Source organism: Triticum aestivum, chromosome 1B (assembly GCF_018294505.1).
Source record: "Triticum aestivum cultivar Chinese Spring chromosome 1B, IWGSC CS RefSeq v2.1, whole genome shotgun sequence".
NCBI lineage: Eukaryota > Viridiplantae > Streptophyta > Magnoliopsida > Poales > Poaceae > Triticum > Triticum aestivum.
In genome coordinates, this window is record NC_057795.1 from 696,602,221 (window position 1) to 696,628,390 (window position 26,170).

General features: G+C 44.9%; 1 protein-coding gene across 1 annotated transcript; it reads right to left on the reverse strand.

Annotated features, from left to right (window-relative positions):
• Positions 1-23,856: 23,856 nt before the first annotated feature.
• LOC123102011 (alpha carbonic anhydrase 7-like) lies at positions 23,857-25,093 on the reverse strand. Its single transcript, XM_044523266.1, has 2 exons — positions 24,955-25,093; positions 23,857-24,778 (listed from the first exon to the last, which is right to left on the reverse strand). Exons 1-2 carry the CDS (start codon positions 25,025-25,027, stop codon positions 24,003-24,005), a joined length of 849 nt encoding a protein of 282 aa, XP_044379201.1. The 5' UTR covers positions 25,028-25,093; the 3' UTR covers positions 23,857-24,002.
• Between the last annotated feature and the right edge of the window lie 1,077 nt (positions 25,094-26,170).

The following is a 26,170-nucleotide window of genomic DNA, read 5'->3' on the forward strand; positions in this document are numbered from 1 at the left end:
TCCTCACTTGATTCAGAGGAGGGGTATTTGAGTACCTTGGCACCCTTTGCCATGAAGCAATAGGTGGGAGCGTAGTCATCATTGCCTTCATCAGCCTGCAATCGCGTTGGTTACTCGGCTGCTGATTGTTCCACAAGAAGACAAAGGCACTGAGGATATGGTGAGGTGACATGCGCGGAGCGGGCAACGAGCCAGAGCTTGATCCCTCAGGTTTATCAGCATTGCAGGGACGAACCTGAGCACAAGCGCTGTGCCGATATGTGGAGCTCTCATCGCGGGGTAAACAGGAGATCGGTCAGCAACACGGGATGCCGTGAGATGTAATAAAGCAAGTGATAATCATAGGGAACTCATGCAAGGAGACAAACTAGTTTGAATAGATGCAAGAATGATACATGCCACTGGGACGGACCCATGCGGCATGGGGATGATGCAGCCCGAGGGGCGCCCCCAACAGAATAAGCTAAAGATGCAAAAAGATACACGTCGCAGGGACAGGCCCACGCGACTTGGGGATAATGCTGCCCGAAGGGCGCCCCCAACTGAATGAACTGGAAAGGATCACCTGATACCGTAGCTGGAGTGATGTTGGAGTAGCCGAAGATGCGTGCCGGAGAGGTTGTTCCTCACGAGCCGCCAGGGTCCTGAGCCTCAGGAGGCTCCACAAGCCCGAGAGGCTCCTAAAGAGCCGCCGCGATCTCCGCCAGGACTGCATGGTGCCTGGCCTCCTGAGCCGCCAGACTGCTCCGCGAGTGGCGCTGGAAGGTGACAGCCGCGTTTGGCAGGACAAATGGCATGCGAACATAGCTGTGGGGTGGACCCTCGCACCGCCCAACACGCGAAGGCCAGAAGCGTTCCTGAGATGTGGCCCTCTTGAGCTCTGGAATGTCAACGCGCAGCCCGCCGTCCTCGCCAGGATGGGGGGCTATGCCGGGTGGTGGGCGGCGGTCGCCGCGTATGGTCCTTGCCTCTTGAAGCTCCTGGGTCACCTTGGTGATGAACTCCTGAGCACTAGGCGCTCCACGCGTTGTGCCCTCTTGAGGGAAACATGCGGCGAAGTATGCCTCTACATGGTGCCCGAGGACCTCCCTCGTGATGTTGGCTAGGTCCGAGGCCCTCCAGAAGAGAGCCCCCGAGCCCAGCCCAAGGAGGGCGCCGGGCGCGCCTTCCTATGCGAGGGAGGGAGGTGCCCCATCTGCGGGCACAGATCTTGAGGTGGTGCCGCTGGAAACACCGCTCTCCTGAGGCCCTGGGTGGAGTAGCTACTTCTTCTTCTTGCGGATGGCCTCAGGAGGGTACAGGGTGCCTTCGTTGTCGGGGTCTTTGACCGCTGCAGCTTGGTAAGCGCACTCAAGGGTGCACACCGCATCTCTTTCTTCACAGGGGACCATGATGATGCCGCCGCTCCCTGGCATCTTGAGGACGTTGTAGCCGTGATGGGTTACTGCCATAAACTTGGCCAAGGCGGGATACCCAAGGATGGCGTTGTACAACAGACGGATGTGGGTGACGTGGAAGTCGATGAGCTCGGTGTCGTAGTTCTTTCGCTGGCCAAAGGTGACAGGGAGGCGGACCTGCCCTATCAGGGTGGTAGAGCCGTCGGTCACTCCTGAGAAGGGCTTGGTAGGCTGTAGCTGATCGTATGGCACTTGGAGGTTATTGAATGTCTCGAAGGATAGTACATTGAGCCCCGCGCCACCGTCGATGAGGGTCTTGGTGAGTTGAACATTGCTGATGACGGGTGAGCAGAGCATCGGGAGGGCGCCGGCAGCTTTCGCGCACTTGAGCTGGTCTGACGAGCTGAAGGTGATGGCACACTTGGACCACCTGAGCGGGCGCGTGTCCTCGAGCCTGGGAAGGGCCGCGTTCACCTCACGAGCAAACTGCTTGAAGATATGCTGAGAGGCTAGGGCTTGAGCATCACCCAAGATGCAGGTGATGGCACGAGGCTCTTGGAAGCCCCTAGTCCCCTCGTCCTGATGATGGTCGTCGTTCCTCCTTGGCGGCAGTGGCAGCGGAGGGAGGCCGGCGTTGCCCTGAGGACGGTCCTCACGAGGCCGGTCGCGCCACTCCTGGCAAGGGCCGCGGTCGTCCCAGCGTCCTCCACTACGTCCTCCTCCTCGGCTGTAGCCCCGGTCGTTGGGCTTAGGGCATCGACCGAAGCATCCATCACGAATGGCCCTGAGCTCTTGGCAGTCGTTGGTGTTGTGGCTTTGTACATTGTGGAAGGCGCAGAATGGCCGGCTGCTCTTGGATGACTCGGGGTGGTCTCGGTCGCGCTTCATATCCGGCTCAGCCGCGAGCACGACTACCCCCTTGTGCTTCACGTCCTTGTCCTTGGCTTTCTTCTCTTCTGGGTCGGCAGTAGAGAGCTCGAAGAGGGAGCTCACTACTAGGAAAAGGCCTACTAGTGGCGCACCAGTTTTACCTACTAATGGCGCACTACTGGTGCGCCACTAGTACCACGCCACTAGTATTAAATACTAATGGCGCACCACTGGTGCGCCATTAGTATCTGGTATACTAATGGCGCACCACGCCGTGCGCCATTAGTATAGACCAAAATGCGCCATTAGTATGCCTCCCAGGGGGCCATATTTACATGTGCTTTGCCATACTAATGGCGCACTGTGGGGTGATGCGCCAATAGTATCCTTTGGCATACTATTGGCGCACGTTAGGGTGATGCGCCATTAGTATGAATATTAGGGTTTTTTTTTACTTTTCTGATATTTGCACAGGTTACAAAATATATTATTGGACAGAATATAGACAGCAGCACACAGCAACAGCAGATTCATCGAATACAATAGAAGATTAGTCTCCGAATACAATTCATCATATTAGTCTCCGAATTCAAAAGACCGGACAAAGATAGAACATTACAAGTCTCAAGACCGCGAGTAGCGAGTTTGTCGAAAGTAATACTAATCCTAACAAGTCCTACTAATCATCATCATACAACTTCTACTCGTTATCAATAACAAGTCATACGATCATCATCCTGATAGTCATCGAACCAACCCTACTTAATTGTTCTTAGCACATGATCATCAGCATTAGGCAGGACCTAAATACCCTATTTAGGGTAAAATAGCATAAAACAATATAGAACCTGACTCTCCATTATGGAGAATGGAGATCATCCTGTCTCCAATTCTTGCGCGGCGCTTCCTTTTGCTTCCAAGAACCTCCTTACGACTGTCCATACATTTTTTCCATTCTCTGATTAGCATGTCTCCACTTCTTCTAGAAATCCGGTATGGACAGTTGAGATTCGTAGGATGACCTGGATATATGTTCAAAACACGAAGGCTGCCATTCTGATACATCAAATGCACACAATCCTCTGGGATTCTCTGTTGAAAAACATAGCAATAACTTCATAGTTAGCAATGATGTACTAGTTTTAGAAGTATGCAAAAGATGCACGGATGTCGTAATAGTAAAAAATCTTACCAGGGTATCTCCATGGTAGTTACCGTAGTTCAACACGTGCACTAGTGGCACGTATTGACCATAATGTTGAGGAGTTCGATTGTAGATATTGTAATTCTCAAGATCAGTACAAAATCTGACCAGATGATTTTTCTCTTGATAAGTTAACTTGGAGCCATCGGTGTAGTGGGTTTTGTCTACCATGTTCCGCACATTGTTTGAACAATCAAAATAAGTTGTCAATGGGAATAAGTTGTCAACTATTCTAAAATAAACAATATAAATTAGTTAATTATTAACTATGTTTGAGAAACTCACATAGCGGTAGAACTGGAGGCGTATCAACAAGGACCCAAATGTCCATATTGTCTTGGTCGATGTCAGGATCACCAAGATCCATGGTGACAAGCATACCCTCATCAAAACCATACATCTTGCAAAATGCTTCCCAATTTTTGCAACCAAAATAGGTTACGCTCTCAGCATTATACAGATTTACTTCAAAATCCACATCATGATGGGTCCTTAGGTGAATTTTCTTCGTTTCAAAATTTTCATGGTCTTCAAAATCCATCCTCTCCAAGACATAGCGTCTTGCATGGCATGGGATAAACTATACTCGAATTGTGAAAGATGAAAATTACACGTTGAAATAGTTGAAGTCATGCTTAATTATGAAAAAAACACTTGTCGTCGTTGCATACCGTTTCAACTTCAAAGGTCTCCTCGAGCTTAATGCTGAAGCGCCGATCATCGTCCAGGTGAGGCCTGTCGCACAGACCTCGACCGTCGTGGCACCAGCCGCACTCCCCCGAGAGACTTTCGTCGTCCGATGACGACATTTCCTATGTTCATAATTCAAAACTACATCATCTCTGTTGGGTCCAATAAGATAATCCACAGTGTGGTGAAAACATGCCCTTCGAACTGGTTTGAGCAATTGGTGAATGGAGATGGTCTAAGATTTTCAGTAGTAAGAAGTGAAGTGGTAATTTTGAGAGCAAAGGGTTAGGATGAGTGGTGGTTCCTCTTTCCTGTTTAGCTTTACAATAGAATATTGTTAGTCATGCACACTTGTGCATTTTCAGCCAGGCCCAGTGGAGTTGGCCTAAAAACATTTCTAAAAGCCTAAAAGTTTGGTCAAAAAGTTGGTTATTGTCAAGGAACAAGATCATGGTCTCATCATTTAGGGTTTGTTGACACCGAGGCATCCTAAAAGCTAAGCTTTTATCATTTAGGGTTTGTCGACGCCGAGGCACCCTAAAAGCCTAAGCTTTCATCATTTAGGTTCTTATCGACCCCGAGGCACCCTAAAAGCCAAGGTTTTATAATTTAGGGTTTGTCGACTCTAAGTTGGGCCTAATCACTTGGCTCTATTGCCACCTATGGTTTAATGCAGCAAGAATAAAGGGGCAGTTGATCCTACTTAATTAAGTACTAAGATACCCCAGCCCATGCATTAGTAGAAAGTACCCCATATGTCCGATTTTTAGCAAAGTCATGCTAAAATTCACGGGAAATTTCAGCATGACCTTTGCTGAAAATAGGACATATGGAGTACCCGAATTTACCGGAACGGAAGTTAATCGACATTCCGGCAAACTCAAGGGCCTCTTGGGGTACCTGCAAAATCATCACGACATGAAGGTCGGAGACAAAACCCAGCAAACTAGCACCACAATGTGCCTCTACTTTCATATGGATGAAAAGGCCACAGACCATATGGTCCTCTGCTTTCATATGGACAAAAATCAGCTCAACTTATGTGAGCTTCCATTCCAGATCTAATAGGTCACCCAACAAAAAATCATCAATAGTTTAGCAAGTCTGTACAAACACAGAAAGAATAGAAAGTTTGCTGCCTATTCAAACACAGAAACAAAACACTACTTGAAACTTCTGCTACATTTGGACCATGGCAATTTACTTTCATGGAGCATGACAAATGTATTTTACAGATCGTGGCATTGTTTTTACTATATGCACCATGGCAAATTTCTTTTCTTTTTGCAACATGGCAAATTTCTTTTGCACCGGGCCATGGCAAATATAGTCTATGCATCATGAAAATTATAGTGTATGGATCATGGCATTTTTTTTATTCTACATTTTTATTCTGTGGATCATGCTAGGAAATTATAGTCTATGCATTTTTTTAATCGCTGGATCATGATCCAACAAAATTGCCATCTCCCATGGCAAATATAGCCTATGCATCATGGAATTTATACTGTATGGATCATGGCATTTTTTTTGTCTATGGATCATGATCTATAGAACATTTTAGTCCATGTCATTTTCTGAAACATATTTTTGCCATGGCAATTTTGAATCAATAAACATACTTCTCAAAAGAGGCATGATCAAATTCGAACCAAAATTAGTAAATTGATAATCACAATTCACTATATTGGCCTGTGAGAAGGACACAACCAGTTTGCTTTTCGTTTCTTTTTCAGCAAAACCAGCAAACTACTCAACGATGGACATTGGGAAGGGGCATGATGAGGTACAAACTGAAATAAATGTCATTCTGTAGCAAAACAACCTAAGCTAGCATGTGACCATCAACCACACACGCATCATGCAGCAGGACCGAATTTGGCATAAATTAGAAGCATCGTTCAACTAGCCTCGTACGGAACCTCAAGGAAAAGCAGAGATATCACCCAACCAGCCTACACAAATTACAGAATTTTCTAATGCTCCTACCCAAGCATGAACCTAGCTAGGAGTCCAGTTGCATCAATCAAGCTTTATGGTTAACTCCTTGGTGAAAAGAGTAGCAATTTAAAGCTTACACATTTTCAAGAAACTAGGCTGGAGTCATAAACCTCATGTTGATGAATGCAGAACAGAGAGGAGCACTCACTAGTCAAACAGATAGAAGGCAGTGACGGAATCCCTTCCCTTGGTGGCCAGGTGCGCCCCTCCTCCTCCTCCTCGAGCAGGACAAGGTCGCGTGGGCGGATCCCATAGGAGGAAGCCCTCGTTGCCCACATTCGACCTCGCACTGGCAGGAGCTCACTAGATGAAACAAACCACAACGAACAACCATGTTACAAGTACAATTAACAGAAGTAAAGCAGAAACAAACAAATAAAAAAATAGTAAACCTCAACAGTGTTACTATGTTGGTCACTACACAGCCATGCCAATGAAACAAACATATCTAGTGGGGTATGTAGGTAAGCAGCACATGGCAGTGCACTAAACCTTAAAAATGGAAGCTTAAATCAACGGGTGATTTGAAATACCTTCAACGTGGGAGAACAACACCACTACAACCAACCGTACAGCTTGGCAATCTCGGACAGATCAGTAGCTAAACCTGAAAAAACAAACAGCAGAGGGTCGGGGTTCATGTCGAGCAGCTCGAATGGAGAGGGGGTGGAGATGGGGCTTTGGAGGGGGGAGCTCGGCGGGTGGCGCGAGGCGGACAATGGGGAGGCGGGGAGCTTCGGACTTGGGGGCGGGGCTGACGGCGGGGAGGAGGGTGGAGGGGAGGTGGAGGGCATAGCGGAAGGGGAGGGAGGGAGGGAATGGGGAGGAAGGGTGGAGAGGGAGGAAGGAGAAGGAGGAAGGAGGGAGGTACCTGGGCGGGCGCGGCCGGTCGCCGGAGGGGTCGGGGTCGGGGTCGGCGGCGGCGGCGCAGGGGGGGGAGTGGATCTGGCGAGAGGGAGAAGGGGTCGGGCGAGTTAGAGCTAGGGGGAAGATTACTAATGGCGCACAACCGAGTGGTGCGCCATTAGAATTTTTTTAGATAGCAATGGCGCACCACACGAGCGGTGCGCCATTAGTATGTTATTATTATTATTTTTGTTGCTATTTTTTATAAAAACAGTAATAATTTTTAGTTAGAACTAGTAAAAAAAGAATAAAAAAATATAGTAGTGGCGCACTATGTGGCTGGTGCGCCATTACTAGTTAGAACTAGTAATGGCGCACTGTGCCCTGGTGCGCTATTAGTATATTTGGAAAAAAAAGTTTGCTACTAGTGACGCACCATGTGTCTGGTGCGCCATTAGTGTCTTTCACACTAATGGCGCACCGGCACATGGTGTGCCACTGCTATATAGTAGTGGCGCACCGCATGCTTGGTGCGCCATTAGAGGCACCCCTCCTCAGCTCCTGTGCACTTGGTCGCCATGTTGAACATCTCCAGGGCCGTGCATAGTTCCTCCTGGATGGAGAGCTCCTCCTTCATCTTGACGTCGCGGACGCCATCAGAGAATGCTGAGATGATGGCCTCGTCTGTCACCTTGGGGATCTTGAGACGAACGTTGTTGAAGCGCTGGATGTACTTCTGCAGAGTTTCCCCTGGCTGCTGCTTGATGCGCCGTAGGTCACCTGCGGCCGGCGGGCGGTCGTGAGTGCCCTGGAAGTTGGCGACGAAGCGCTCGCGCATCTCACCCCAGGAGGAGATTGATCCAGCGGGCAAGTTCAGGAACCACGAGCGCGCACCATCTTTGAGGGCCATGGAAAACCAATTCGCCATGACCTTCTCGTCGCCGTTGGCCGCCTCGATGCTCAGCTCGTAGAGCTGCAAGAACTCTGCAAGGTCGAGAGTGACGTCGTAGCACGGAGGCAGGTCTGGCTTGAACTTGTCGGGCCAGACGACGCTACGCAGCTCAGGAGTGAAGGCACGACAGCCCGCCGTGGTCACCGGAGCCCGTCGAGGAGGCAGAGCCTGATCCTGGTATCCACACGCCACTGCTGCGGGCGGCGCTCGGTCTTGGCGCTATGATGCTGGGAGCGCAAGAGCGTTTTCTTGCGATCGGGGGACTTGTTGGCAACTTCCTTCTTTGTGCGTGGGCGCACGGCGCGGCGGATCACGCCGTGGGGCCGCGCGTCTTAGTGCTAGGGCGCCGTCTTGATGCGGAGGTGGTGGAGGCGCTCCTTGAGCTACGTCGCCCGCAGCTGGAGGTGGGCGAGGAAGCAAGAGGGACGGTGCGGGGGAGGCCCCAGCAGTGCTGACAAGCTCGGTAATGCGGTCCAGCCAGTCCTTGTAGAGGTCGTCGACCGGGCAGTAACGTAGGAGCTCGCGTGCCATGAGCAGCGCGGCCTGCGCGTCCGTGGGCACGCGACTAGCGTGAGACAACGAGCCGGCCGGAGTCAGCGACGGGGTGGCGGTGCGGCCGTCCCGCCGCATAGAGGGGTGCAGCGATGAAGCTTGTTGCTCGTTCGCCGTCGGGCCGGTGGCGGCGTTGGCAGCGGCTGATGGAGAGCAACGGGGAGGCCCGCCGACAGGAGCCATCTGAGCGACACGACGGCAAGGGCGGCCCTGCGATCAGGGCGGGCTCGGCGAGCGTCAGCCATGGATGCGGTGGAGCAGTGGAACGTGGATCGACGAAAGAAAGGCTTCAGCGCACCCCTACCTGGCGCGCCAAATGTCGGATTCTAGGTTCCGGCAAACCCTTGAGGTTTAAAACACTGGGGTGCGCAAGAAGATCTCTCTTCCTATCTCACTCTCGCAATGATCTCAAAGCTTAGCTCGCCGAACCCAAGGAACAGGAGACACGAGGGTTTATACTGGTTTGGGCCACCGTTGTGGTGTAATACCCTACTCCAGTGTGGTGTGGTGGATTGCCTTGCAGGCTGAGGATGAACAAGTACAAGGTATGAACAGACTCCTGAGGAGAGGTGTTCTTGAGCTCGGTGAGCTTGTGTGTGTGAGGGTGATCTGAATGATCCGTCCCCTTGCTAGGGTGGTGGCTAGTCCTATTTATAGAGGCCCTGGTCCTCTTTCCAAATGTAGGCGGGAAGGGATCTCAGAATGGCCAATTTTGAAGGGAGGCAACTAGTACAAGTTATTCTGACTAAAGGTGGTCTTCGCTTGCCAAAGGTTCTGGTGGTGATGTAGCTGTGGGCTCCGCGGTGACCTCCGTCCTGCTGGTCTTGGTCTTGTTGCACCGATATGAAAACTTTTGCCTGATGCCTCGGGACTCCTCGCCTGCGCCTGCCTCTTTAGCACCAAAGAGGAAACTGGTACTCTACGCCCGCTGGCGCCCACCTGTCTTCGATCGTCATGGCTCACGTCGTGCGAACCTCGCGAGGTGCCCCCGCCTTGATACCTCCGCTCCTCGCGAGCCGGCCTAGCGAGGTTGCCCCTGAGGAGGTCTTGTATCGTCCGCCGCGCGAGGCTTGGCCCCTCGCGAGGGTCTTGAGTGGTTGCTGATGAAGATGGGCCGTACCAGGCCGCTGGTGGAGCCACACCCTGGGCCGCAGGCGGGCAAGTCTGGGTACCCCCGTTCCCAGGACGCCGACAGCCTCCATCGTGTATGATGTCAACCATCTCCCTGTCCGCGACATACGCCGGCTCCCCCGCTCTGGGCACTGCAGCGAACAGTGTGTTGGCACGCACCTGCTCCCCGCCCGTGCCCGAACGAGTGGCGGCAAAGAATACTCGAAGAAGAGTGGTGCCACATTAATGTCGACGATGTAAGGCACCGTACGGCAGGGGTTCCAAGCTGCTTGGCGGTGTAGTAGTACGGAGGCTTGTAAGCTCCGACCACTGCGCTGTCTGTACTGTCGGTGCACCCATCTACAGGCGTCAGCCATGGCCGTGCCAACCGCTACATCCGCGATGACCTCCACACCTATCGCCACCACTAGGCTCACCGGTGGCCAACCGCTTCTTGAGTTTCTCCTCCTTTGCGGCCTTCACTTTGATGCGACGATTTGGCTGCATGTCCGAGCTAATCTTTCGGGCGGGCGTGATGCTCGGATCCTCCGACAACTCCGGCAACTCCATCTTCGACAGTTCCATGCGTCGCCGGCAGAAGAAAGGAGAGGGTGGGAGAAATGAGCGGGAATTAGGCGGAGAGCGGCGGGGAATGGAAGAAGAGAGTGGGCGATTTTGGCGCAGAAACAATGCGGGATGCTACAAAATCGCGGGCTCCGCCTTCATTTTGGTTGGGCTAGGGGGCGGAGAGCGATGTTTCGCATATCCGGACTCACGCAAATCTCCCCTACGCTTGTCTCCGGTTTGCGGGGGAAAACGCACCGCGGGCCGATAGAGGCCTGTGTTGGATGGCTTCCGCGGTCCGGACAGCGTGGTCTGGATGGTTGCGGGGGGTTTGAGGGTCGGCATTGGAGATACCCTAAGGCTGCAACATGCAAGCTTCTTCAAATTCCCCTTGAGTAGAACATGCTCCTTTGCAGAGAGAGCGGAGATTTAGGTGACTCTACATGGTACAAGATCAACCTGATCGGCGGATAAACCGTCGCTACGGGTTGCAGGCCTCGGCGAAGATCATGTAGATTTACCCCCTAGGGTGGGGCCACGCGAAAGTTGTGGTGGAGCTAGGTCTAGAAAATTGCGGTTGATACCGTGTAAGAGGATTAGAGGGGGGAGAACTGTTGTAATTCCGTGTGTTGTACTGAGCCTCCCAGGCGTATTATATAGAGTGCAAAGCTTGAAGGAAAAGGAGCCGTGTCCTTGGGATGAGGTAGGAATCGTATCGAAGAGATTACTACCAAATCCTAACCTATCATTACCAATACTCTAACATGTTTGCCCCTAGTTTGATTTGGTTCAACGTTTATATAGTATACCCTAAAAGATTGTTATTGATATTACATACAGGGTGTGTTTAAGGCACATCTAGATGTACTCTAGTTATTGCACATCTAAGTGAGTGAATCAAGCATAAAGAGGAAAAGGAAAAAGAAAAAGAAAATACCCACACGTATCTTAATGTAAGACCAATGACATAGGACTTAGATATGCAATACTTATGGCACGTCTAGATATACTTTAGCAAAACTATGTTACATAAATAATGACCCAATTAATTAGAATGGTGGAGCCAGTAAGAAGGTTCTTGTTACGTTCTAAAATTAACTTTTCCAGTGTGTATGTACTAATAACCAAGCAAGCATGAACCGTGGTTCTCTCAAAACAGGCACTATGCCCTGCATCATATATTAATAAAGCTACACGGCTACACCATACAAGGTGTTGAGGAGAACCTCAAAAGCTGATCAAAATAAGAAAACATGCCGAGAGTGCTAAACACACACACACACACAAGGGAGCATTACTGAAAGTCTTCAGCTAAGGCTGGTCACAGTGGGAAGGAACTTAGGAGTAACATCACACACTCCAATACAACTTTGCTTATGTGGCACGTATTTAATGAAGAGAGAGGTGCTTGTGGTAACTAGCTAAGTTACCGGAACATCACACACTCCAAGAAATAATGAGTCTATAACCTAATAAATACATCGTTGCATGACACCACATAGATGTTTCTACCCACTATGAAGGTAGTAATATAGTCTAGGAAAGTGTGTAAGTTACTAGCTTATGTTCTTGCCCATTATGACCAGCCTAACGCCCGAAGAAGCACATGAGGCATGCCATCGCAACAGAGATACACCCAGACTCATTAAAGGCATACCAAGAGGGTCACGATGCAAATCCCCCGCCGCCATCGTGTGCCCAACCGGACAGAGGTTTTTTGTCTTGAATGCCGGAGGGTAGGAAGAGGCCACAGGCCCACAGCGGCGCCACAAGAGAAAAGCCACGCCCGCAGCCGCAGGCATCATCACTTCGGGAAGGAGGGGCCGAGGGGGAAAGAAGAGGCGGGGAAGAGATACGACTGGAGGCACGAGGGTTTTGACCCGTACGTCTCCACTCCTGGATGGTCCTTAATTGTCCCATGGCCGACTAAAAAGAAGTGGGCTGAAAAGGTTTGTTCAGAATTAATTAATTAATGTACCAGGATTACCTATATTCCATTTGCTCGGCTATGACTCCATAACTTCTTATGTGCTACCTTCATCCTGATTTACTGGCACCATTTGTATTTTGTGCTAAATTTTAGCCTTAGATTTAACTAACAAAATGCTGATGCATTTAATAAAAAGTAATATTATTAAAAACTATGTTCAAATACGAATCCAATCATATAGTTTTTGGTGACATGCATTTTTATTTTTTAGTTAAATCTATGATCAAAGTTTGGTACAAAATACTAAGGGGATTAATAAACCAGGACAGAGGTAGTAGTACGTACTGTAGGTAGGTTCATACGTACATCCATAATAAATAATCCATTCTACTCCTACTACCACTAGCTAGTGGATATATTTACTGACACCTCATAATTTATAAATCTATGATGCATGCACTCTAGAAATCAATGGACTGCGCGCATTGCATTTTTTTTTTTGAAGGTCACCGGGGGAGGGGCAAAGCCCTCTACCTGAATCTTTTTCTAGAGGGGCAAAGCACTCTAGAAATCAATGGACTGCATCGCATTGCATTTTTAGAGCTCTGTGCGGGTAGCATGCCATGATACTTAAAGAAGATTCTAGCTACCATTGTGTGTGTGTGTGTGTGTGAGAGAGAGAGAGAGGGGTGTTGGTCTTGGTGGATCGGTAGCTCGCTCGTGAGTCGTGACAGACAAAACAAAAAAGAAATTGATAGAGATCCACGATAGCACTGCGCATGCATGCATGCATGATAGCATCCATCCATCTTTACTTTCTTACTTAGAGCATGGTTAGGGTATCTCCAACAGTTTGTACTCCCTCCGTTTCTTTTTACTCCGCGTATAAATTCTGGTCAAAGTCAAACTACACAAAGTTTGACTAAATTTATATTAAAAAATATGAACATGTACAATACTTAAACTATATAATATGATAATACATTTCATGGTGCATCTGAAAATGTTGATTTCATATTGTGAATGTTGATATTTTTTACTATAAAGTTAGTCAAACTATGCAAAGCTTGACTTTGACCAAACCTTATATGCAGACTAAAAAGAAACGGAGGGAGTATGTTAGCTTGTTGGTAAAATATGCCATCTCATCAACCAACACCTTAACATACAACAACTTCAATAGGTTGTATCTAGTTTGCTCAATAGGATGTGAGATAATAAATAAGGTGCTCTCTCATTCTACATTGAAGCTTGTGCAAGGAGTGTTGGTTCATGTACATACAACCTTCCTCTCTTTCCTCATTTATTGTATGACACATCACCAAAAATCCCATGTGGCAAAGTCTACCAACAACTATCTTACAACCATTGGAGATGTCCTTAATAAGGCTGGTCATAGTGGGAGTAACATAGGTAGTAACATAGATGCCACATAAGCAAAAATGGTGATGTGGCAAGTAGTTAATGAGGAGAGAGGCAAATAGAGTAACATAATATGTTACCATCACATAGCGGTTTCCAATGCATAATGAGTCTACAAAGTAATAAATGAAGACAACTATATTACCACACCTATGACACTACCCACTATGAAGGTAGTAACATAGACTAGTAACATATGTATGTTACTAGTCTAAGTTACTCCCCACTATGACCAGCCTAAGAGAGCCCGCTGCTGGCTATATAGCAAGGCCATGTCACATATAGCCTTCATTAAAGCCCACTAATACAATAGCTTAGAATAACTATAGCACTTATTACTTGCATGCAAAGGGAGGCAAGGAAGGCCACGTGATTGGGGGAGAGGATGAAAAGTCTGCGCTTTAGCTTTCACATGGCTGCATGGGAGCTACTTTTTCTTGTTTCTAGCGCTTCAGCCGGCTGCAAGTGAAGCGCCCGCCTCCTTCTCTTTCCTCCTTTCTCTTTTTTTTTTAAATAGGATTTTGATGACATGGAATGGGTTATAGCCTGCTGACTAGGACTTATTGTACTTGCTCTTATTACTACTCCCTGCGTAAGAGTACAAGCAAGCAAGCAAGGACGAATGAGGTGCGTAGTACTACAAGCAAGCAAGCAGCAAGCTAGTTAGCTACTCCGATCCTAGCTAACCTAAGTAGGCCATAGACAAACCACCAAGGCAAGGACTCACTGGTTGGACCAGCATGAGTGACTGACTGACTGACGATCCATCGACCAGCAATTAATACAATTTGCTGGCTACAGATTTGGCCTACACCTGAGTTGGTCACAAGAACCAGATTCATCTTACCTTACATAAAGTGCAACGGTGAGTTTTTCCCTAACTACTCTAACAGATGAGTTAAAATTCAGATGTTAGCCACACCATACAAACCTTCACTAAACCTCAGAGAAAAACAGAACATACCCCAGAAGCAAAAGTAAGCAACATTGCGACTGAAACTTAGCAAAAGCAGTCACCAATGTGTGGCAGGCAACAAATCAAGGCTAATACAACTTTGGCTTTCATTTACCAATCTGTCTATATATACCTACATTAATTAGAGACTCTCTATAAATTCCCAAGTTAACCAAAAATTAGAAGCCGGTAATCTGGTGGGGCCGAGTTATATATTACGGTGTAGATCAGTCCTAGAAATTACCATGTTAATGATAAACTAGGAGGCACTAATCCAGTCCAGCGAGACCGAATTATAACGGCTCAGATTAAAGACAAAGCCCATGTCACCTACGAGTCTTATAATAAAGAGCCATTGATCAGCAGGACCAGATTATAATTCTGATCTGAAAAAGTTCATGAAGTCAAACCCACGGGTCGTCTAGGTCTTCCGCCGTTCCTCACGGCCGCCACAAAAGTTCTTCACCAGGAATTCCTCTGCTTGCAGGATGGTGTTGCCGCTGCTGCTGTATCAGCGTGGGTTGTGTCTGATCTTGCCACAAATAAGAAAAAGAGAGAAATCTAAAGTGGAGATAAGGATATGGCCCGGAGCAGCTCATGGGCAGCAGACAACACAAATTGCTTTGGGGGAATTTAATCGGAAGAGCCAAGGGAATACATCAATTGGAAGATGGCAAGCAACATCTAACCGGGATGGAAGGAGAATTCATGGGCTCTGTCCACATTTCGTGAGCTTGCCATGCAAGAGTGATTCCACGCTCCTAATTAGTCATTAATTAGAAAGTAGATGGGTGGATTGGAGAGATTCATGATAAGCACTTTTCTGGAGATTTGGTTGTATGTGCATGTAAATGATTAAACAGTGCGTAATTTCAAAGTAAGCCGATGGTAAAAGTCGGGGCTTGTATACTAAGATTTCCAACAAAACCACTGTTGTTCACTTCCTATTTACGGTTTCCAGGCTACGACCAAATATCTGATTCTGGCGCTGCAGTTTTTTTAGTAAGAAAACATTGCTGTTTAGAGTATTTTCCATCATTTTGGAGGTAGAATAACATTATGATTAAATCATGAAAGTTGCTGATATATTTATCTAGATATCATGGGTATATCATTTTCTATGTTGGGACAAAAATATTAGAACATAAAAAATAAATAATTTGATACCGCTCTTAAGGCCGTATGTTGATGTGCAGGGGCGGAGCCAGGATTTGAGTATAGGGGAGGCAAGCTAAGTAGATAAAAATAATCTAGTGCAAAAAATAATCATCAAGAACAAGGTTGAAAACTTCCACATTGGCTTCATTGAAAATTTGAAGCAAACAGTTTAGTGAAATAACATAATCTTAAAACTGTCCCCCGGCTCCACCACTGTTGGTGTGTAAGCCAAATGAGTTTTAATTAAAATAATCATCAAGAACAAGGTTGAGAACTTCCACATTGGCTTCATTGAAAATTTGAAGCAAACAGCTTAGTGAAATAACATAATCTTAAAACTGTCCCCCGGCTCCACCACTGTTGGTGTGTAAGCCAAATGAGTGTTAATTAAGGGGTTTGCCAAGGAACGAAGTATTAGGTTCTAGTATTCGTTTTAATTAAGGGGTTTGCCAAGGAACGAAGTATTAGATTCTAGTATTCGTTTGTGTGACAATCTTTGAATAGTCTCTTAAATGAGTTTGCCTCACAGGTTTGGGCCGTTGGGTTGTAAGGTTGTTCTTTCCGATGCTTAGACCTCACAAAAAAAATATACCCCAATGTCATGGCCGTTGAGGCCAGCTGGTATACATCATTCATGTTCAAAGCCATGTTCAAGGTGATGCTGATGGGCGCACCGTTCCACAAGCCGTGTTGTGAGTTGTGAAGTTGGCGAGTGCACGTACTCGTTCAGTCTACTTCAAAAAGACAAATTAGGTTGCTCGATTATCCCAACACCCATGCTTTGGTATATAACCCCCTTAAACATATTGATAGCTGAGATTAAACCATACATCTTCATAACAAAAGACATGATGGTCATATTTAAAAAACCTATTCGCCCACTCATCCGTGACGGTATGCGCCTGTGTACGTGTAGTACTATAAAATAAAACTAAACCAGCAAACTATAGAATAGATACGCAGTGAGTCTACTTAGCAAACTGACCCATGCCCTCACTCAAGGGCTTGCAAGTCGTAACCACTACACCAGTCCAAGTTATGTGATATAATACCAAAAAAAAATTCCTTTTGTAGTCGTATACACTGGTAGAAAACATGCCTTATTTGGCCCAGAAAATTAGTCCCGGTTGGGTTTAATGTGATCATTAGTCCCGGTTCAAGGGCTTGTAGCGGTCAGGGGCACGGACACCATTAGTCCCGGTTCAATAAGGACCTCTAGTCCCGATTGGTTGGCGGCAGGCTGACATCAGACTGGGCCCCTACGAGCCCCTTTAGTCCCGGTGGGTATCACCAACCGGGACTAGAGGTGGACCTTTAGTCCCAGTTTGTATCACCAACCGGGACTAGAGACATCCCTATATAAACCCCTGCTTCTTCTGGCCCGAGCCCGAGCAAGACTTACTCATTTCTCCTCTTTGTTTTCCTTCCCCTACCTCGAGCTCATCCTCCATTTTTTCCAAGATTTGAGACACTCCATCTATCCAAGGGTTCTAAAAGATTAGCAACTTCGTATTTTCATCTCTCATTGCTAGTTTAACTCATTTCATACTCTATAAGTATAGTTATTTGATTTATATGCATTTTGAGCTCAAAGTAACTTCTTAGTTTGCATATGTGTAGGTGAGGTTTACTTGGTGTCTTCCCGTCCCCGTCCTCACCGCCCACGCCGTCCCGTCGCCGTGACCACCTTGCTGAGGCTCTTGTTCTTATCATTTTTGTAAAAAAAAATCTTGTTTGTATGATTTAGATAGTTGCTTGTATAATTTTCTTACTTGTATGATTGTTTGTTATGTATAGTGCCATGGTTTTGATATCCGTCCCCATCGGCCCTCGCCCGGTTTATGATTCGGATGTGGTATATTATCTTTCATAACTATTTGTTTCATTTCGTGTTTATGATAATTATGCCCATCAAGTTAACATAGATATTTTTATCTAGGAGGTATGTGAACCGGAAATTGCGACTGGCCATCTTGTCGAGAAGTTAAATTTAGTTGAAAAAGAAAAGGATTATTTGAAAGAAAAATCAAAAATAATTAAAGAAGAGAAGATGAAATTGAAGTTGTTTGTTGCCGATGTCGCCAATGATCAAAAGATCAAGATGGATGCAATACGCTTGAAGATTAGAAAAATTAGAAAATATGCCATTAATAAAGAGGCTTGGTATCATTATGTTGTTGGATCAACTATTACCTTAGTTGGGATTTTAATCGTATTTGTTGTTGCACTTAAATGCTTTATCTAGATAGTTGTGTGTTGTTTTATGAGAAGTATGTATGAACTTGCATTAATTTGGTCTTTTTGATGTTGTGGAATGAAGATGAGCCGGCAATGGATGTACGATGACTGACGCTCTCCCTAGTTCATTAATGATGTGCATAGTTTTCTGCGTGTGGCTGAGGCAAACAAACGTAATGGTTTATGTGTTGTCCATGTGGTGTCTGTAAGAATGATATGAATTACTCAGCCTCGAAAATCATTCACACCCACCTGCTTAAGTACGGTTTCATGTCCGACTATAACTGTTGGACAAAGCATCGAGAACAAGGGGTTATAATGGAAGACAATGAAGAAGAAGAGGATGATGACAACTATCCTATGTTCCCTGAATATAGTGATACTACAACGGGAGAAGTTGAAGATCAAGAGGCATCAAATGAGCATGATGATGATCTTCGTCGGGCCATTGCTGATGCAAAGAGAAACCGCGCTAGTGAAACTGAGAGGTTGAAGTTGCAGCGCATGTTAGAGGATCACAAAAAAATTATTGTACCCAAATTGAGAAGATGACAAGAAAAGGATGGGTGCCACACTGGAATTGTTGCAATGGAAGATAGAGAATGGTGTATCTGACAAGGGATTTGAAAAGTTGCTGAAAATGTTAAAGAAGAAGCTTCCAAAGCACAACGAATTGCCCGATAGGATTAGAGGTGTAGAAGATACATGCATGCCCTAATGACTGCATCCTCTACCGCGGTGAGGAGTACGAGAATTTGAATGCAAGCCGGGGATGCGGTGCATTGCGCTATAAGATCAGCCGCGATGACCCTGGTGATGTTGAGGGCGAGCACCTTAGGAAGAGGGTTCCTGCCAAGGTGATGTGGTATGCTCCTATAATACCATGGTTGAAATGTTTGTTCCAAAATAAAGAGCATGCCAAGTTGTTGAGATGGAACAAAGAAGGGGTAAGAAAGACCGGATGTTGAGAGTACCTACTGATGGGTCGCATTGGAGAAAAATCGTGAGAAAGTGGCCGGAGTTTGCAGATGACGCAAGGAACTTATGATTTAGTAGAAGTACAGATGGTATTAATCCTTTTGGGGAGTAGAGCAGCAATCATAGCACCTGGTCTGTGACTCTATGTATCTATAACCTTCCTCCTTGGTTGTGCATGAAGCGGAAGTACATTATGATGCCAGTGCTCATCCAAGACCCTAAGCAACCCGACAATGACATTGATGTGTACCTAGGGCCATTAGTTGAAGAACTTTTACAATTGTGGGATATAAAAGGTGTATGTGTGTGGGATGAGCACAAACAACAGTAATTTGACCTACAAGCGTTGTTGTTTGTAACCATCAATGTTTGGCCTGCTCTTAGTAACCTTTCAGGACAGACAAACAAGGGATACAATGCATGCACGCACTGTTTAGATGAGACTAAAAGTATATATTTGGATAAATGTAAGAAGAATGTGTACCTGGAACATCGTTGATTTCTTCCGATCAGGCATACCGTAAGAAAGAAAGGAAATCATTTCAAAGGTGAGGCAGATCAACGGAAGAAGCCTGACCACCGTACTAGTCATCATATACTTCATATGGTTAAGGATTTAAAAGTAATCTTTGGAAAGGGTTCTGGCGGACAATCTGTTCTGAATGACGATGACGGACACGCACCCATGTGGAAGTAGAAATCTATATTTTGGGATCTACCCTGTCAGAAAGTCCTAGAGGTCCGCTCTCTAATCGACGTGATGCACATGACGAAGAATCTTTGTGTGAACCTGCTAGTCTTCTTGGGCGTGTATGGGAAGACAAAAGATACACCGGAGGCACGGGAGGACCAGCAACGTATGAACGAAAAAGACGGCATGCACCCAAAGCAGTATGAAGGTCCTGCCAGCTACGCTCTTACCAAAGAAGAGAAGAAAATCATTTTTGAATGTCTGCTCAGTATGAAGGTCCCGTCTGGCTTCTCGTCGAATATAAAGGGAATAATAAACATGGCAGAGAACAAAATTCCAAAACCTAAAGTTATATGACTGCCACGTGATTATGGCGCAATTACTTCCGGTTGCATTGAGGGGGTTCTACAGGAAAATGTTTGATTAGCCATTGTGAAGCTATGTGCATTTCTCAATGCAATTTCTCAGAAGGTAATCGATCCAGAAATCCTACCAAGTTTACAGAATGATTTCGTCCAATGTCTTATCAGTTTCGAGTTGGTGTTCCCATCATCCTTCTTCAATATTATGACGCACGTCCTAGTTCATCTAGTCGAAGAGATTGCCATTTTGGTCTTGTATTTCTACACAATATGTTCCCCTTTGAAAGGTTCATGGTAGTCTTAAAGAAATATGTTCATAACTGTGCTGGGCCAGAAGGAAGCATCTCCAAGGGCCATGAAACAGAGGAGGTTATTGAGTTTTGTGTTGACTTTATTTCTGACCTTAACCCGATTGGTGTTCCTCAATCGCGGCATGAGGGGAGACTGAGTGAAAAAGGCACGCTAGGAAAGGATTCAATAATATGTATGGACGGGCATTCTTTTACTCAAGCACACTACACAGTTTACAAAGTTCAACCTTGGTGGCTTCGTATATCGAGGAACACATGATATTGTACGCTCCAAGAACCCGAGGCAATCTGACCCCTCGATTAAATGTACACACATGGCGACTTTCGGTGGTTGGTTGCAAAAACATCTCATGAATGACCCATCAGTTGGAGATGAGTTGTACTTGTTGGCCAGGTCACCATCTTCGACTATATTGACTTTCAAAGGTTACGAGATAAATGGGAATACATTTTACACGATCGCCCAAGATAATAAGAGCACCAACCAAAATAGTGGTGTCCGCTTTGATGCAACAAACAACAATAGAAAAAAGGACACATATTATGGTTACATAGAGGAGATATGGGAACTTGACTATGGACCTTCGTTTAAGGTCCCTTTATTTCGGTGCAAATGGGTCAATCTGACAGGAGGCGAGGTAAAGATAGACCCGCCGTACGGAATGACAACAATGGATCTCAACAATCTTGGTACACAGACGAACCATTCAGTCTATAAGCTATACATAACTAAGTAAAGTTATACCAACAGACCAATTGAAAATGGTGCCAACAATGTCACAATATGTGGCGTACATAACATAAGGCCATCAAAAGATTATAGAGGAAATGTAACAGAGATAAACAATTACACTTAAATGGTTGGTTCACCTGAGCTATTCTGAGAAAAGAACCTCATGAGTAAGTTGTGCTTCTGTATTTCAGCGTGAAAAGAAGTTTACTGTGCTTTTGCATTTTGGCATTGTGAGTAGGAGGACACACAAGTCACAACACCAGTAAAATAATTAATAAGCATAGCAATTTATCAAGGAGGCAATTGTAAGTACAACAGTCTGATGTACTGTCAATTCTTAGTCGATACACTCTATTAGTGCATAAAATATTATGATACAACATAACTGATGAAAGCTTCTTTTTGGAATTCAGAAGCAGTGCTAGACACGACGCTGAAAGTAACACTGTCAAAAGTGCCAGATTCATAGAATTGTTGTGTTTTCTATTATCTAAGCCACTGCGCTAGATAAAAAGGAAAATCATTGGACAAGCGGCCACAATTTAATAAAGCCACAACAACATATTAAGCCCATTTCTGGATTATCCTACCCCCAAGCCATGAAACAATTTGCATAATTTTTAAAATTAGTTGTTACATGAAACAATCACATAGTACGTATGGTTTTTGTTATGTAACCTACATACAAAGCATGGGGCCTTCTTTGGATGTAATCCTCGTATATACATTCATTCACTGTAACATATTTATAAGGCAAGAAATGTAAGCACTGTTAGAGTTGAAAAAAAAATCTGATAATTGACACAGTTTGGTTCATCAAACATGACTCCAAAATTTGGAGAAAAGAAGAAAAAATATTGAGGCAAAGAAACAATGTCATGAACACGGATGAGTTTTGACTGCAGAGAATCTTCTCATTAGTGCTAACAATAACTTTCTGGAGTAACTAATGGTTTTTCTAGAAGATAAACCCTTCCTCCTCCAAAGCAATCAAGCTAGTTATTTAAAAAACGGAATCAAGCTAGTTATTAATTATACAACAAGAAAATAATTTGTGTTCGGATACCTTCCCAATCTGTACCTGAGAAAGGATAAGCAAGGTCCCAGAATCTACAAAATACAGAATCTTCTGACAATTTGCATAACCTGAATAAACAGGACTCCTTATCATAAAATTTAGTACCTTAGCAACTTGTAAGTAATAACGTGTCATAAGAATCTATTATCTACCCCTGGGGCACAACCCCCGAGATTCTGTATATGGTCGTATAATCAAGGGAAAAGAATATGTGGAAGTAGAACAATTAATGCACCTACTTAACACCTTATATTTCTGTTATATTTACCTAACTAAACCACTGATTGCTTGAGCACTGGCTGCCCTGCTAGCGTTTAAAACCAACATCCTCCATATTGCGTTAGAGAGGAGTATAAAATACTTCAGCACTGGCTGCCCTGCTAGCGTTTGAAACCAACATCCTCCATATTGCGTCAGAGAGGAGTAGAAAACATAGACCAGGGAAGGAGAAGAAGAAAAATAAAAATAGCTAGCATAAAGTGAAGGTCTACAAGAGGTAGGAAAAAACCTATAAAAACATGAATGGCCACATTAGAAAATTAACAAATGTGTTATGCATTCCGTTTAAAAATGAAAGATTGGCACAAATTAGTTCTACAAAAAGAGTAGTTAAGAATGTCTCGTTTTTTCTCCAAGACCAACGGGTAGGCCCCCCATCTACGGGCAGTAATCCAAACATTGGAAACAATGTGTACTTCACAAAAAAAATCAAACTATTTGTACGTCTATTAAGTATGATGGAAATTCCTAATAAGATTTATTGATACCACTATTTTCTAGCCATCTAGAAAAATAACTAAGTTGTACATTCTCGTTTTAGCAACTGAATAAACCAACCTAGCCAGGATAAATATAAAGTTGCCTCTTAATTTCATGAAAACAAGATAAAGCAGCGGATTAAAAATGGAGCTCCACATATCATTTTCTAACTCCTGTCTTTGTAGGAAATGAATTGAATAGTATTACAATCATTTTCAGAAAGGAGGTAATGAAGCTAATATATAACCAGTTTAATTACAAGGAGAGTTGAGAAACAACAACAACAACAACAACAACAACAACAACAACATGGAGGAAAAGGGAAGGCGGAACGGAGACCAGCCGGAAGAGGATCGATGAGAAGCAGGGAGGGGAAGGAGCAGATTGGATCGATAGATATACGTGAGAGGAGGGAGACAAAGAGATATGATTTGTGCAAGAAGGAAGGAGAGGGGTGGTACACAGTTGGAAAGAATCGCTAAACAATCATGACCCGCAGATCGATCTCATTCCAAGAAAGGATAAATAAAATCTATGGAGGGATGATTTCCTTCGATCGGGGAATCGGGGATTGTTTCTTCGATCGTGGAGGTGAAAAGGAAGGAACTGCCCCTTTTAGGAGTAGAGAAGAAGAGATTAGAGACAAAAAGGCAAAGATCAATGCATTAGGAAAGTTATGATTTAGAATTACTGAATTTTATTGATTGGTAACGTGCTATTGTTTCTTGCCCGTTTGTAACATGTCTAGTTAGGAAATTTTAAAAAGGTTAGGAAAGTTTTCATTGTGAGGATAAAAAAACCAACGTGAGGAGATATGATGGTGGGATGTGAGACGGAAAAAAAAATAAACCAGGCGAAAGTGATGGGACTATTCAATCAACTCGTCCATTAGGAGTAGAGATACATACATACATATAGCATTGACTGCCTTGTGGTGTGGTGCATGCACATCCCAAAAGTACATTTGGACGGTTGCTACAAAATTGAAATTAATATATATATATATATATATATATATATATATATATATATATATATATATATATATACCCATTTTAGTATGTAAGTATGTTTATTTCAACTTTGTACGTATTCAAACACCTTTTGGTATGTATGTAGATGTTTACTCATTTTGATATGTATAGTGTCAAAAACGTTCCTATATTATGGGACGGAGGAGGGAGTATGTACTATGTCTTGCTTATTGTACTAGGGATTGGATGGAGATGGTGGTGTTTGGCGGGTTGTAGAAGGCGACTTGGCGGCCGTTGAGCGGCTGCGGCGGCCTGTTGTCCTGGTGAGGCAGCGGCGCGGTGATGAGCTGCAGCTGCTCCTGGCTCAGCTCCCTGCCCTTGCCCAGGATGTTCCACACCACCTTCTCCGTGCACGGCGGCGTGGTGAGCGACCCCATGTACCGGAAGTAGCTCCCCGTCCGCTTCTGCAGCGACTTGAGCTCCACCACACCGGCCGCCACGGTAGGCGTCGTCTTGAGCTCGCGTAGCTTCTCCGTCAGCTGGTCGTAGAAAGGGTCGGGGTTGCCGATCTCGTAGAGGATGCCGATGACGGCCTTGTGGTCTTGGTCGTCGACGTGGACCATGTGGAGCTCCAGCGGGAAGCGCTTGCCGTTGACAGTGTGCTCCCCCGGCGCGTGCCAGTGGATCATCTTGAACTTGAACTCCTTGACGGTGCCGTCGGCGGTGGTGACGTTGATGGAGCCCGGCATGACGGGCTCGCCGCCCTGCTCGAAGGTCATGACGATGTCCTTGCCGTTGTTGTGGAGGGTGGCATTGGAGGGGGCGTAGACGCGGGTGAGGGTGTCGAGGTTGGGGTTAGGGACAGCGTTGGCGATGACGATGTCGATGGGGGACTGTGCCTTGCCGTCGCCGCATGCCTTGTACGTCGGGCTCAGCTTGCCCCAATTCTCCGGGCCGTCGGGGGTCCCCGGCGTGTAGCCGAAGCTCGGCCCGCCACCTTCATCTGCATTCCATTCCAATCCAATCCTTGATGATTTCTTCATCATCGCAATTCCACTCCACAAATTATTATTATTATTATTATTATTATTATTATTATTATTATTATTATTATTATTATTATTATTATTATTATTATTATTATTAAGAAGGAAAGAGAGGTCAGAAATGTTCACTTACGAGAGAGAGCGACGGCGAGGGACGAGACGATGACGACGACAGCGGTCCATGCCGACGACATTTGGGACGCCATTGCGATGAATTAGATTGGTGTTTGTTGAGGGAAAGTGGCTTAAATAGGTAGGGAGGGAGGAAGGAAATAGGGAAGGAGCAATATATAGTGTGGCACAGCTAAATCATTTTGTGACCACCCATTCATCCCCTCTTGTCTTGCTTGCTTCTTCTATATATGGATGTATGTATGGATGGATCAAAAATAGACGATAGTCAAACTTGTCTATTTTCAAAATAATAATCACCAAACCAGAATACTACTAGTAGTAGTAAATTATATAAAATCAACCCAAATGATAAAGTGCCACACGTGTGACACAAAGTAACATAGTTCAAACGTCTTTCTTACCATCCATTTTGCCACATCAAACAGATGACATCAATGAATTTTTTTTGGTTTTTCGAACTTAAAAAATGTTTAATCTTTTAAATAAAAATGTTTGATCTTTTAAATAAAAAAATTCGATTAAGAATCCGTTCTCATCATTAAATCCGTTTCGACGAGATCTTCAAAACTAGATCCCATATTGATATGTTTCGACGACTTTTTTTGGGGCCAAAAGTTGCCATGATGTTACACTAAAGTTGTCGGTGTTTACACTAAAGTTGCCATGATGTGTTTCATCTTTTTTTCTTTTGAATTTAAAACTACAATTGTATTTCAACTACTTTTCATGGCAAATTTTATTAGTTCACAATGGCAATTTTTAGTAATTAACCAGGGCAAAGTCAATTCATGGATCATGACAATTTTGGTTTATAGATCATGGCAATTTTAGTATTTTAACCATAGAGATTATTTTTTTTGTATGAACCATGGCAAAATTTTGTGCATGTATCATGATAAATTTAAGTAATTCACCATGACAATTTTAGTTTCTGATTCATGGCAAATTTGAGTCATTGACCATGCATTTTTAAAGTAGCTGATGACGGATTTCTTTTTAATTATGAACCATGTCAAAATTGTTTCACGGATCATGACAAATCTTAGTAATCCACCATGACAAGTTTAATTTCTTAATTTCTTTTTTATAACATGTTAAATTTTACTTTAAACATAGAAGAAAAAGTAGTTAAAATATATCATGGCAATTTATGTGCAATAGACATGGCAACTTTTGACCATCAAAAAACACCATCGGAACATATCGATATCGAT

What these genes read in the sequence shown, in the direction of transcription:
- LOC123102011 (XM_044523266.1), bottom strand. Translation starts at nt 25,027, where the DNA reads ATGGCGTCCCAAATGTCGTCGGCATGGACCGCTGTCGTCGTCATCGTC. An exon ending in CCTCGCCGTCGCTCTCTCTC is followed by an intron (nt 24,779 to 24,954) that starts GTAAGTGAACAT and finishes AATGGAATGCAG; the next exon opens with ATGAAGGTGGCGGGCCGAGC.